The following is a 14,444-nucleotide window of genomic DNA, read 5'->3' on the forward strand; positions in this document are numbered from 1 at the left end:
CAAAATGCCCAAGTCAAATTACAACATAGCATTCATATTTAATATGTTTTTTTCCTTAGTAACATTTCCATAAGATAATATAAAACTTACTGACACAAATAAGAATGTGCTTATATCGATATATGTGTGTGTATATATATACGTATCAGTGTGTATGTGCTTATAAATGTGTATGTTCATACTACTACTCTCTTTCCCTGTACATTTTCTGTATTTTTGTTTTCTCAGGAGTCTCATTATATGTGGTGTTTTTTTCAATAGCCTCACATAAAATGTAATCACATTGAGAATTTCTGCTTTTATTTACCCTAATTTTCACGTACTTCTCTAGCTGAGGGTTCAAGAAAAAAGATAAATAACAAAAAGCCTACTTAATTTTTAAAACTTAATTTTTTCCACGTACTTTCCTCCATAATCCCATTTTTAATTTAAGAAAGATGAAAGTGTTAATAAAATGTCTTTCAAGAATCCTGAAAAATATGGCTTCATCTGGGCTCATGTTTACTGTATAATTTACATAATTTTCAGTCATGTGTTACTCCATGAAGCTAAACTCTTATCTGTCTTTGCTCCTTCTCTTCTATGAACAGATTATAAAGCTTAGGCTGATTATCCAAAGGCTTTTCAGATAGGGTGCAAATTAAATTACTACAGGGCTAACAGTTTTCTTACACTTTCTGTCAGTCTTTCTTGCTTATCCAGAAGAACAGTTATATTCTTCCCACATACTTTCTCCTTTGCAAAAGATCCACAGTACCTTATATTCCTGCAACTCTAAAAGCTGTGTATCATACCTCGAGGTAACAAAGACAAATGTAGCATCTGATGTAGGCTCAGTAATTTCCGAATGCTTTTTCACTGTGGATACTTACAAGCAAATTATATTGACACAATGGCATAATTTGGTAGTAAAAAGAGACTGTGGAATAGCTGGAGCAATAATTTTGAGAGATACACTTTGCCACTTTAACACTTCAAGGAGTTTTAAACGGGACATCCAGTCAGAGTGATTTAACATGTAGATGAGGAACTATCACACTATTTGTACAAAATAGAGCAAGGGGACCACAGATCAGCACAATTCTCTGTGAGGGAAGTCTTATTTTTATGTTATCAATAACTCTTTCTTAGAGGAATATACCATCAGCGTACTTTGTCACATTTTTCATGCCTCACAGAGAAAAATGATGAAAATCAGAATTGAATTTGCCTTCCTTCTTCTCCTTTTCATTCTTTTTTCTGTATTCTTTCCAGTATTACATATGCAGTTTTGCTTTTTATGGTCTTATCACCTCACCCTATTTATATGCAGTTTGTCTTATGACACCTATCTCTATTTCTTTCCTTTCCTTAACATTAAACTCATATGCTTCTCTAGCTCGTTCCACTCACATTACAACAGTACCATGCAGTCACTCCTATATTTAAAATAAAATACGCACAAAAATCTAAAAAATTGACCCATCCCTTCTCATCTAGTCCCCAAACTTTTCACCTGAAATCAACTAGGACACGCTATTTCAAGGAAATTTTGCTACCTGGAAATCCCAAATTCCATTTCTGCCCTAAGCATTTTCTAACCACTCCTGTGTGTCTTATATTTCTTTGAAATAACTCTTACTAAGATCCTTTCTTAGAGAAGAGTTAAAACCACTATCTTTATCCTGTAATCTGCCTTCAACAAATAACCACCCTTTTCTTAAAAGTCTCCTGTCCCTCAGCTTCTGTTATCAGTCATTATATAATTCTTTCTTACCTCCCTATATGTTTTTACAGGATTCCATTATTTATCATTTTTCCCTGTACATTTCTTTCTAATATATATTATTTATTCAATCCATAAATGCATATTAAACTGCCATTTATACACTGCCACCCTGAAAATGTGTCTTAGTAAGCTGAAACAGTTTCTTTTCTTCAAAAGAATAGGACTTTTCTTTCTGACATTTCCTTGTTGACAGCTAGTGATAATGTAAAATTTAGCATAATAAGCAATCTTTTAAACAACTCCCCTCTCATTAACTTAATTTCTTTTTTTACGCCATAATAAGAATAACATCTTCACTTAAGTCTTCACTTCAGACTCTTCTGTCAATACCAAGTCTAAATATCAGTAACTACTTCCAGCTAATCTCTCTAAGATAAGGCATTTCCTCATCAACACAGAAAAAGCATTCATCCTCTTTCACCTGTATGAATTATTGTGCACTCGTCCAACTATCTGTTACTTGGACTATAAACTTTTAGGGACTTTTCGTTCTGCAGAAAGCACTAGGGCCCAGTCTACCTCTGGAATTCTAGGAATTACTACAATAAAAATAAGCAAAACCAAAAATCAGCAGCTCAGTTCCTAGTTCATTGCTGCTAACCTAGATCTGTATGTGTAGCACAGAATACTGCACATACATATTAAAAAAAAAGGTGGAAAAAGAGAAAAGGATTTATTTACCTTTTCCATGGGTAACATCCACAGTCCATGTACAATTCAGTGAATTTGGATACAGATCAGGATAGCCAGGGGATAAAATTGTTCCACTAGGTCCTCTAACATCTCCACCACATAAAGCTAGAAATAACAAATAAAATAATAGTAAAATAATTAATATAAAACTTACAAATGAGAGAAAATATAAGAAAACAATTAATTAAAAACTTCTAGCTTTAAAATTACTTAAAAATAGGTGGTCAAATGATTTAGCAATTTCACATATAACTATAGCCCATTTTTACACAAAATGAAAGGAAATAGTATCAGTGAATAATTAAGATGTGTTTTAATAGGTACTAAGAAAATAAAAAGCGAGTTTCCTTAGCTGTTTTCCCACATTTTCTTGAAACTGTGAAAGTCACAAGTTCAGCAGGAAGATGAAGGTAGAAGATACAGAGCCAAGCAATATCACTTTAGCCAGAAGCTAAGGCTGGAGACTTAAAACGGCATAGAGTGGATCTTGCTATTGAAGAATTACCGACTGAAAATATTATTGCAGGGAAGCATGACATGCTTTCTTGTGTCTAATTATTGGATATGCATCTATATCCATAATGCAAGTGATAATGACAATTGCCAATATAAGTCTTTCTGTAGTATCAGTAGTGACTTTGTAAAGGTAATCAGTAGTTAAGCAATATAAAAATTAAATTACAGCTCGAATTAATACAAAATACAAAAATTAAATCATTACAACACTGGCATAAATATCTTCATAATTCACTATTACAGTTTAATAGGGAATTTTCCATTCCAGAGCTTTTGAAATACTAAATTAATTGAGTAATTTTTAGTAATGAAGAGGCTCTAATACCTTAGAATTATCTTTTATCAATAACAATGGTTAAAACTCAGTACCAAGAAAAGTTATTACATCATAGTTCTCTGAATATAGATTATCTCAGAAGGGCATACATTATAAAACAAATGAGTATTTCTACTTTTTTTTTTTTTCATCAAGATAAAAGACATCTAGTCCATTCATTTTTCTTAGCTGATTTGTATGCATTACCAAAACTATTTTGTAGAAATATTCCAGGATACAAAAAAACAGTAAACTATGTTACTGCCACCAGATTTAAGTAAAATATTATAGATTGGTTTAGAAAAGTTGACTGCATTTCTTCCAAAGGAATTAACACAAACTGTCCCTTTTCAGCCTTCAGTAGTCAAGCTCTCAACCAGTGTGCTTTCAGAATTTTTACTGGTGTCAGCCATAGTTTCTCTGAGCCTGCACCTTGACCTAAGTCAGTATGCAGCACTCCCACGTTTAACAATCAGGTTTTCTCTTTAGCAGATACTAAAGCCATTGAAAGGCAGTTTGGGAGATAGGTAAATGGCAGTTATTTGTCTGCAATTCCAGTCGATACAACTAGCAATCCCTCTCCCCCTTGTTGTATAAGCTCTTGCTCACTTATTGCTCATGTCTGTGCTTCCCAGCCTGCTGTCACCCCAGCGAGGGTGACAGGCTGGAGGAGCAATTCCTCTTTCTGAGAGAGGCTGCCCCACCTGCACTACCTGGTTTTAACTGCTCCTACTCCTCCTGTAACATCAGCAGAAGCTACCAACATGGCACTCGGCAGTACGGATCATAAAGGTGGGAGATGTTTGGCCTTTCAGTATGTGAACGGTGCTCAAACATCTTCATATTTCTTCAGGAGAAAGGTGTTGTGAGTAATCTGTTACGTCGTGCCACTTATTCTACTGTATCTTGCTATTTATCCTACTTATGACAATTTCTGCTACACATTGATGGAGTAAATCATGAAAGTTAGACCTCTCTTTGCTTTTGCTATTAATGCTATTTATTTGAGAATTAATATGTTGACCGGTCATTATTTTCTGCCTGTAGAAGTACATTCAAAACTGATTTGAGGATAAGCCATACAGTGAATCTAGAGAATATCCAGAATGTACCTTCTGTCTTACCCTGTACATAAGAAGATATTTGTCTCAAGGAAATACATGCATTTTCAGACATTTCGGTAGCACTGAGGAATGTTTTCATAAAGGTAAATAATTTTTCATAATGAGGTTACTCCATTGCACACCATCACTGTCTTTAAGGCGCTGAATAAAAAGTGTACATTCCAAGAAATGGAACTTCATCCTATATCCTAGGATGAAGGTCACCCTATTTTGCCTAGCTAAATTTGTTTGATTGTTCTAACTAACCACATTTCTGTTTTAAACATGTTTATTTGTCTGCATAGCTTCATGATTTCTTTCTGTGAGCTATTTCTCCTGCCAACTTTCTATCCTTTTTGGCCTAGTTGTAAGCTGGAAATTTGCAGATCCAGTACCATAGGCTAAAACAGGACATTCTAGGACTACAACCACCCAATCTCATAACTGTTGGCACAGGGCAATAACCTCCCAGCATACTGATTTTCCTCTTCACTTCTCTGAAGAGACAATGAAGGTAACCACTGTCCACTTATCACCTGATCTTGTTATATTTAGACATCAGTAAAACAGAATCAAAGCTATGACAGCATGTTATTGGAGCTTATGATGGTAACTACATACGTTGTCCATACCTTAGGTCATCCCTATAAATAAGAAAATGCAATCGGTTTTTATAATCATGGGAAACAGCCCAAACAAATGTATTTTACAATGGGTGTTTGGAAAGCCTTTCAGAAATGCAAATGGTGACAAAACATCCATGGCATGCCATCAGGCACTCAGTGTAACACTATGAAGGCTAGCAGATGGCAAAAAAAGGCATCAAGGGACCAGCATTTTACAAAACAAAGCCAAGTTGACAGATCTGAAATATAAAATGTGCACTGGTCCTGATAAGATGGCAAACAGCCCAAGCATATAATATCACTACTAGTATCTGACATTTTTTCAGAGTGCAAAGGAAAACAGAAACACATGAAAATAAAAACAGAAGAAGATAAACTCCACACATTTTTCCAGATTCTACAAGGAACCTGTCTTTCACTTTATCTGATTATACAGAGATGGAGGCTAGCAGAGACTAAAAGTAGAGTGAATATATAAGCAAATAACTGAAGCGCTATCTGGGTGTTCTAATGCGGAAAACGGAATACCGTGTTGCTAACACACTAATTAATAATTTCTTTGTTATGCAAACAGAGAAGCTGCGTCAAGACATGCCTAATTTTTTTCCCTCCATTACTATGTTTGCAGAATAGTGAGAAATAAAATAATAAAAATAAAAATAACAAAAAATAATGAGAACAAAATAGAGAAGTGACTGTATGAAGCACAGATAGATACCTGGATGTATAGTATAACATACAACTACAGCATTGTGGTGATCAGAAATGATGTGACAATTTAAAAAGCAAGTTTTGGATAACTGTGAATGAAGATTGAAATTTAACAGTGGAGTTCAGTGGCTAAGCCAGTTCTTTGGGTCAAATAAATCCTTACAGTGTTGGGTTGATTACTTACACTGTCTTTTATTATAAATGGTCATAACGGCATTCATTTTGCTCAGTAACATGACCAGTCATAAGGAAGAGTGACAGCAAGCAAACCTAGCTTAGAAAATGGCCCTATGTAGTTTGAAAATAATTTTTGGCCCAAGCAATTTTAGAACCTTTATTCAGGCTACTCGTAAGTGTCTCAGCGGGAGAGATGCAGGCCACGCTTCATCCCTGAAATACACAAATAGTTGTAATGCGAGCACTTGTGTCATTCGTATAATTTTCAAGTTCCATTTCAGGCCTTATTTCATGCTACTATAGAACTGTTATAGAAAATCAGTCTTCCAATACTAGAAATAGTCTCATAATTTCTAGCCCAAATTCATTCATGGTCCATTTTTATTCACTTGTTCTTCTGCTAAACTGTCATTATGTTCTTTTCCCTCTTGGGGACTTTGGAAGGCTGGCAAAGCACATTAGTATCTCTGACTTTGGATCAGTTAAATGAGACAGGTTTTCTTAATCTACTTCTGTAAGATACATTTTCCATCTCTATAACCACTGCATTTACAATTGCAATTACTTACTTTTCTTTCTTGTCACAGCAGCTTTGCTACACAAACATATTGCTAGGACACTTCACATTAGATTGTGACATTTTTGTTCATAGATTTTTTTCCTTTTTTTTTTCCACGTCCTCTGTTCTATTTTTAACATATTTATATTTTATTGCTGCAAAAGTCAGTCTGTATAACGTCCTACTGCAGAGGTCAGCCTGTATAGCTAGCTTAATACTTATTACAGAAAAGCCTCTTGCCTCTTAAATTTTGCTTTTTACAGCACAAAATAAAACTCATGAACCACTAATTATGTTCTCTGTCATCTGAGGTCTTTGAATAAGGTTCACTACCTATTTAAAACTGATTTATTTTGATGTAACACAAGTCAGTCTCAGAGTTATGAAGGGTATAGCAATAATATGAGAAAACTGCACGCTAGAAGAAGGGGGTCACCATATCGAAGAAGGACAGAAAACTATCAAGAGAATGCATTTGTTATTTTGGTAAAGCAAGCGAAAATAATACAGTTGTATATAAACGCATGTGTCTGTGTATTTCTACATATGGTGTTCACTAGCAATGCAGTAAAAAAAAAACCTGTATTGTTGTCCCTTTTTAGCCTGACTGAAGACGGTGATATCTGGGAAATTAATAGTATTTTCCTCATTTTTTAATTATATCACCTACCATTTTGATGTATAAAGATTTTTCAAGAGACTAGCCATAGGTCACCAACCACAACTCAGAAACTAACATACAATGATGTATCTCATTTTTCTCAAAAAAAAAGAGAAAATACTTATAAGAACAGAAGCCTTCAGAAAAAAATTTACTTTTTTTCAATAAGGCCAGCTTGCTGCAAGTACAAATAAATGAAAACTATTTGTTTTCAAAGATGATGGGAAGAGAAAACACACATTTATAATTGATTAGTAATAACGATTAGTTTTACTAATGGTTTCAAGCATCATCAAGAAAGACTAATAACACATGCTAGTTTAGCAAGAACCATAGAGTGAAAAGAAGGTAAACCTATTTATACATAGATGTGTTTGTGTATATATAAATCTAAATACAAGTATATATGTGCGCAAACACACAGAGGCCCCATTACATTAATTACTTAATTAACTCCAACTTCCAACTAAAAATCTAAGGAGACTTTCATTTACTGTGTAATTTGATAATAAAAAGGAAATACATAGTTAAAAATTACTGAAACAGTGAATTAGAATTTGAATCTTAGATACTGTGCTTCATAGACTAAGAAACTTCAGCATCTGTCTTCCCTAATTACAGAAGATGTAATGTGTCTTAAAATGAAATGCAGTCAAGTAGTAACAAGTAAATAACAATATGGACAGCAAATTATAATAGTCAGCTTCTGGAACGAAACCTTGGGCTTGAGTTATATTACACAAGAGACTAACTTAATAGAAACTAGAGTAGCTTAGATTACTCACAAGATAAACTTGTATTTTTACCTTCTTATTTAAATCTAAAACAGACCACGACATTTTATCCATTTCCAATTCTGGCATCTACCACACTGAATATTTGTAGCAGGTTTTTTAACAGTTGTATTTTAATAAAAGCATTGGTTTTAGCTTAAAGATGTCTTAACAGAAATGACATAACACCTCTGCCATATTTCCTGGATATGTTCCTCATGCTACTGCACAAATCATATTTGCTAATTCGTTTGGACATCTAGGTGTTTTCAATATAAATGTTAAATGTTTTCCATCTTTCTTGAACATTTTTCTTGCTATTTATTAATTTCCTTAAATAAATGAAGATCAAGCAGAATGGCAATATTTATTTTTAATTCAAATAATGAATAAGAATTATTATGTATTAGCATTCAATTTCATGTTATGATGATGGAATAAAAAGCACTTTACACTCTTAATTAGGTATTGAATTTTTACATAATTTTCCTGTCATTTTTAATGGGATTAATACAATACTTCATATATTGGGTGGAATAGGTTTTCTCACATACATTCAAAGCGTAAAAGCAAAATTCTATTATAATATTCATATAGAGAGGACATGATAAGACAAAGTTTTGTCTTACTCATTAAGCACTGGGAGATTACAGTCAAGAAATTCAGGGCTGTCCAGATAGATAGGTATGCAGTGAATCATATGTAGATGTTAGCTAGGAATGGCCCATTCATATTCTTGTTCGAAAAGAATGGCTGTTATTTATTTGTATGTTTATTTTCCTAGGTAATGTGTCCCATGTTTATGGTATATAGACCAAATTACATGTTCAGATGAACTATTTCAAAATAAATGAATGTACACAGTAATACCAATTATTTATCTCTGGTTTGTGTGGATAAAAAAGCTCTTAACCCATGAACCAAAGAAGGAAAAAAAATATGGCAAGATTCTAGGCCTTGATCAGTGCCACCTCTTTTGAAAACAAATAAAAATGTATTTTGCCAAGACAGGTATCCAGAAATTGGTAATACTGAACAACACTGAAGGATTTTTAACATATCTTCGTAACAGTCTACGGACTAATTCATTTCTTGAAAAGAGACTGATGGTTTGATAAAGATCATAGGTTTTACTTTTCATTCTTTGAAGAAGCCTTAATTTTATAGTTATATAACTTATTTTAACATAGTGGAGTTGCTGTCTTGAAAACTGTAAAGCAATTCAAGTACTGTATAAATTCAAGTAGCTTTCACCACAGTGAAAGGATGAGAGGTAATGGATGTAATGGGAAGATGGGAAGTTCTCTGTAGATGTTAAGAATACCTATTGTGTGGCCAAACAATGGCAGAGGTTACTCAGAGAAGAAATGGAATCTCCCTTCTTGGAGATATAACTCAGCTGTGTAGGATCCTGAACAACCTGCTCTAACATCCAGATTGGACCCTCTTTTGGGGGTATGGGTTTTGACTAGATGACATTCTGAGGTTCCTTTCAGCTATAACTGTTCTATGGTTCTGAAAATATTTTCCTTAAATATTTATCTTTAAAGAACAGAAAAATATTCTACTATCCTTAAAGGTCAGAGAGCTCTAATTTATTTTTTTTTTTTTCCCCAGAAATGCTTTGCTACATTTCTGCATATATAAAGCTGTGTTTGTATGTGTACACACACACAGAGAATACATATGTGCACTGAGGAACACCGTGCACGCCTTATCTGTATAGATACACATAAAAATCAAAACTAAGGAAATTACCTGTGAAATCCTTCATGCATATCAATTACTTAAATATGAATGAATTATACAGCTTGTCATAATCCCCCCCTCAGGCCAGGCTTTAGGGAAGGAAACAGTTTCCTTGTTCATTTTTAAAACATCATTCTCAGTATTGTCTAAATGTTCCTGTAGATAATGAAGCGTGACTTCCCTGATAAGCTTTTTGTGATGCTTATCTGTGTAACATCCAAACGCCTCATGAAAAAAATCAGCTTATACTCCTTCAAAGAATAGAATTGCAGTCAACACAATCTTCTGCTTTGGGGAAGAACTGGTTCTAAGAAGTATAAACTTTTTTTCATTTTCTACACCCTTCTCCTCCACCAAAACACACTCATAAGTTGTCATGGTCTGCCTGCACAATTAGCATGGTCTGTCTGCATATCACTACATGATGTAATTATAAAAAAGAGATGCATTATTAAAAAGAACAATCAAGAAAGAACTCTGCTCCTCAGAAAATGTCAGAGCATTGAATGAACAGTGACCAATGTGTTTATTAGTGGCATGATTAATACAAACCCATACTTGCAGTTTATGCAAACAACAGCCCATTTAGCAAATGCTCTTTTTTTCCCTGGGGGTGCAAGCACTCTGGATTCTATTTAAAAACATTCCACCAGAGAAGAAATTCAGCAATCAAATGAAAATCAGTTCAACCATGAATTGATTAAATTTACTAGAATAAATGTACTCAAACCTGCTTTTAGAGCATATTTATTCAATGGACAATTGCCATTTAGCAATGTGCTCTGGAGGAAAAAAAAATCTTATTTACTTAATGAATTGCATACTAGTTGGAGGAAGAAAGTTATCACAATAGGAAATTTTATTTCACAGCAGAGGACAGTATTCATAGGGAGTGTGTTAGTACTGTTTGTTTTAGATGGTTACCATCTAGTACCTATCACCGTAAGAAAACGTATCTTATGTTTATGGCCTACTCAACAAAATATAGTCCCCTTGACTGTGAGCTGTGGGAACCCTGCAATTCTTCATTCCAAGAACCTGGCCGAGAAGCAGAATCCCTTAGGAAACAGGCTTGCTGAACTACAGAGTCCCATTTTCAGGAAAGTGATTATTCACCCCCCCTTTCTACCACCACAAAATTTGAGTGTCATTATATACTGATATGTTCAACCTATTGAAATATAAAAACCAAAGCATTTGCTAAATAAATAAGCTGAAGGCTTGAGAAAACCCCTACCATTAAAAAAACCAAACAAACAAAACAAAAACAGTTGAAAATTACTATATTTCCAGATGGCAAATCACACAATTCAGTGAGCTTTTTTGTTAGTCTTCATTCAAATTCAGCTTTTTCTTTCTAACTTAGTGTCCTGAGATACTAAGAACTGGTTTAGAAAAATATACTATCATGTGCATTATGTAGCTCATGTAAGTTCAGTAGATTTTTTTTTTTTTTTTGTTAAATACTACTCTAGAATTAAGTGAGTGCAATATTCCTGATAACATTTTTATCATCAGAAAAGCGTGTACCATGCTCAAAGGAAAAAAAAAAATATTTTGAGAGGAAAACATCTCAAATACACAAGTTAATAAACATTTCAACATACTTTCTTAATAGGAAATATAACTGATATCACCCTAACTGGGAAAATGGATTAAAATGAAAAATTTAGGTAAAAAGAGATGACTGAAACTATTAGATAATTTTTCAAGCAGACTTTGTTAATGATATGGTGGAGACTCCAAATACCAATACTCAATACCACTTTTGTCTGGTTTACCAATCATACACTTAATCATCAGGTATAATTTGGCCCTAATCAATTCCTACAGTGATTGGAGGTTGTCAAGTTCTGTTAACAAGCTAGGAATGCAGTGATCAACATGAAACAGGAGAAAATGCAGGTTTTGAGTCAGGTATAAATAAACCTCATGTCATGTTTTGTATGTCAGCACACCTGTGTCCCTAGATGGATACCCAAACACAAACATTTGTAGCTTGTAATAAGTGCTTTCCAAGCAGATATACATTAACCTTGCATGCTTTGCACTAACTGGCAATCAACACATGGTAACATATATTCAGATAGACCTATCTTCCACAATCTGCTGATTTAAAGAATTATATATTATTCTCTACTTTTATTACTAAATATTTCATCAAACAGAAGTATATAACATTTATTTCCTCTAACTATTCTTTTTTTTCCTAAAAATAGAGGTTTTACAAGCTCCAACGTATAACTCATTTTGGCTAACAATATTCAGCAAAATGTGTATATTTTAAGGTACTCTCTATTTTATCCATTCATCCTTACCATCACAAGTTGGGAGTGGGTGACTCCACCAGTGATTTTTTTCACATAGCAAAGGCTCCTCATGACTCAGCCTATAACCCGGATCACAACTAAATGAGACGGTGGAACCTATAGAGAAGTCATGTCCATAACGACGTCCATGCACTGGTATGCCAGGATCCAAGCAAGAGTAAGTATTAACAGTTACACCTAGATAAGAAAAAAAAACAAAAAAACCAACCAAACACACAAACAAACAAACAAAAAAGAAAGTCATTAAATAAACAACCTATAGAATGTTTTTTTTATTAATTTAAGTAATTGACTGTGCTGTGAGTGGGGGTGAAGGCTTCATTATCACAAATTTTCGGTGAATTATCCTTGCATTATGTTTCTCTGTGTTACCGTTATAAGGTGTTATGGATAATGAATTGCATCCTGCCAATAATATTGGATAATGTTGGATAATATCAGACTATGAACCAGTAAGAATTAAACAAAAATAAAATTAATACTAGATGTCTATCTATAAACAGAGGATGTTAAGCAGAAAAGCAACTACTGAAAATGGTTGATTTTGTGTAAAAATGGTAAAGATGTATATTTTCAATGTTCTCTGGTAGTACAAATCTAAATTTCATTCTTCACTAGTATAGATAGAACTGTGGGGTGAGGATTAATTTTAGAAAAAAAAGGGATTTTATAATGAAATTGAAGAATTCATTTCTAATGAAATTTCAGATTTCCTTTCCAACTTTATTTATAATCGAAATCATTTAATATAAGGATATTTGTAATAAGTGCAGCTTTCCTCTTTTTGCTGTTCACATTCCCAAAGTGTAATTTCTACCATTTAACATTATTCATTTAGCCAATAATTTTAAGAATTTACTGGTCTCTGCTGGCAATATTAATCTAGTTTTCCTGATGTGTAGGGATAGCCATCCTTCAAACCTCAGAATGGGTGAGAACTTAACAAAATCATCACTTCTTTGCAAAGTAGAAGATGACACAAATGGAAGCATGTGGGTGAAGGCTAGGACAGTAAAGAATTTTGGAATAATAATAGATTTTTTTTGATAAACAGCCAGAACTTGACATTCACTGGAGTTCAAATCAGCCCAAATTTTATCTGGCAAAGTCACCTCCACATAGATTGTATTTAATATCTTTATCATTAGTGGTCAGGACTAGTGAAAATGGTCAAAAATAAAGTACAAAATTAAGAACATCTGAAAATTGCTTGGTGGTAGTTCCAACAAGGAAGAGTATGAAACAGAAATGGATAGATAACAATGTGCTCATGACCTTTTTTAAGCAAATTAGACAGTGATTACAAAAAAATATTATTTCACATGAGAATATTACTTATTACAACAAAAGGTATATTTAGAAACACAAAAAGTAAATGACTTGATAATATATCAACTTATATGAATTCTAAGAATTTGTAAAGTATGAAATCTAACAGATGCTTTGTGCTGTGTAGTTTATATGACTATAGTAATGGAAAAAGAATACTTCTATATGTCAGAACAAATCACATATGCAGGTTTTTAGATCCCTAAAAATCCATAAGCAAACAATTCCATAGCTTGACTTTCAGCTCATTAATGTAACCTGCATATCCTATTACCTTCAGTTAGAGCTGCAGGTACATCAATCAGGACAGTAATTTAGGTATTTGCTTAGATTTTCATAATCTTCCTGGTCTCATGCAGTTTTACACACACACAAAATGCATTGTACAGAAGACAAGAATAACATGACATAAAAGCAACATCCAGAAGAAAGGCATTTGCTTCCCATTCACATTTTCTGATTCTTAGAGCATGGAGCAGTACAGCAATGACATTAAATTGTTAAGTGAAATTACTGGGCATCTGTTTTGCAGTTTAACACCACTAATTATTTCTCAGTTTGAGAAATAACAGAAATTTACCAAAGATGACACCTTTGCACTTTTATATATTTATGACTGATGGGGAAATCAAATAATACAATTCAGAATGACTTACTTTCATAGTGAATCTTGAATCCATTGTTAGAACGACTGTTGTCAGTTGTAAAGAGAAGATAAATGAAATTGCTACTGCTAAACAGGAATTGTGGGACCTGTGTACCATTATAAGATCCCAAAAGTGGAGATAATAAGTTTGGTCCATCATGAACTTCCAAAACATCATAATTGAGTTCTGTCTGAAATCTGGAATTGAGGAAACACACAGAGGCACAAATATAAGAAGCGTTTAAAACAAATTCAATAAACCCATATAAAGTAAGCCATATTTTAAAACTATGTTCCTTTCCTGGTCATATTCTTTTAATTATTTCTGCACATATCTATTTTACAATATCAATATAATAGTATTAATTATCCTATATAATTAATACAATAATCGAATTTCAGGTTAGTGCCTTAGTAAGATGAGCAGTAAGTTTAAACTCCTTGAGCTGGTTTGTATTGCAGGAAACAAAAGCCAGAAACACATAGT

At 33.4% G+C, this 14,444-nt stretch overlaps 1 protein-coding gene across 3 annotated transcripts in view; it reads right to left on the minus strand.

Moving 5' to 3' along the window:
* The window catches only part of CSMD3 (CUB and Sushi multiple domains 3), a 767,893-nt gene that overhangs the window by 287,850 nt on the left and 465,599 nt on the right, over positions 1-14,444 (minus strand). For all 3 annotated transcript variants that reach the window (XM_049824473.1, XM_049824463.1, XM_049824457.1), the window contains 3 exons: positions 13,968-14,155; positions 11,971-12,159; positions 2,450-2,566 (listed from right to left, as the gene is read on the minus strand). In XM_049824473.1, coding sequence (XP_049680430.1) covers positions 2,450-2,566; positions 11,971-12,159; positions 13,968-14,155 — 494 coding nt within the window. The remainder of the gene's footprint in view (positions 1-2,449; positions 2,567-11,970; positions 12,160-13,967; positions 14,156-14,444) is intronic.

This window comes from Accipiter gentilis, chromosome 2, assembly GCF_929443795.1.
Source record: "Accipiter gentilis chromosome 2, bAccGen1.1, whole genome shotgun sequence".
Lineage (NCBI taxonomy): Eukaryota > Metazoa > Chordata > Aves > Accipitriformes > Accipitridae > Astur > Astur gentilis.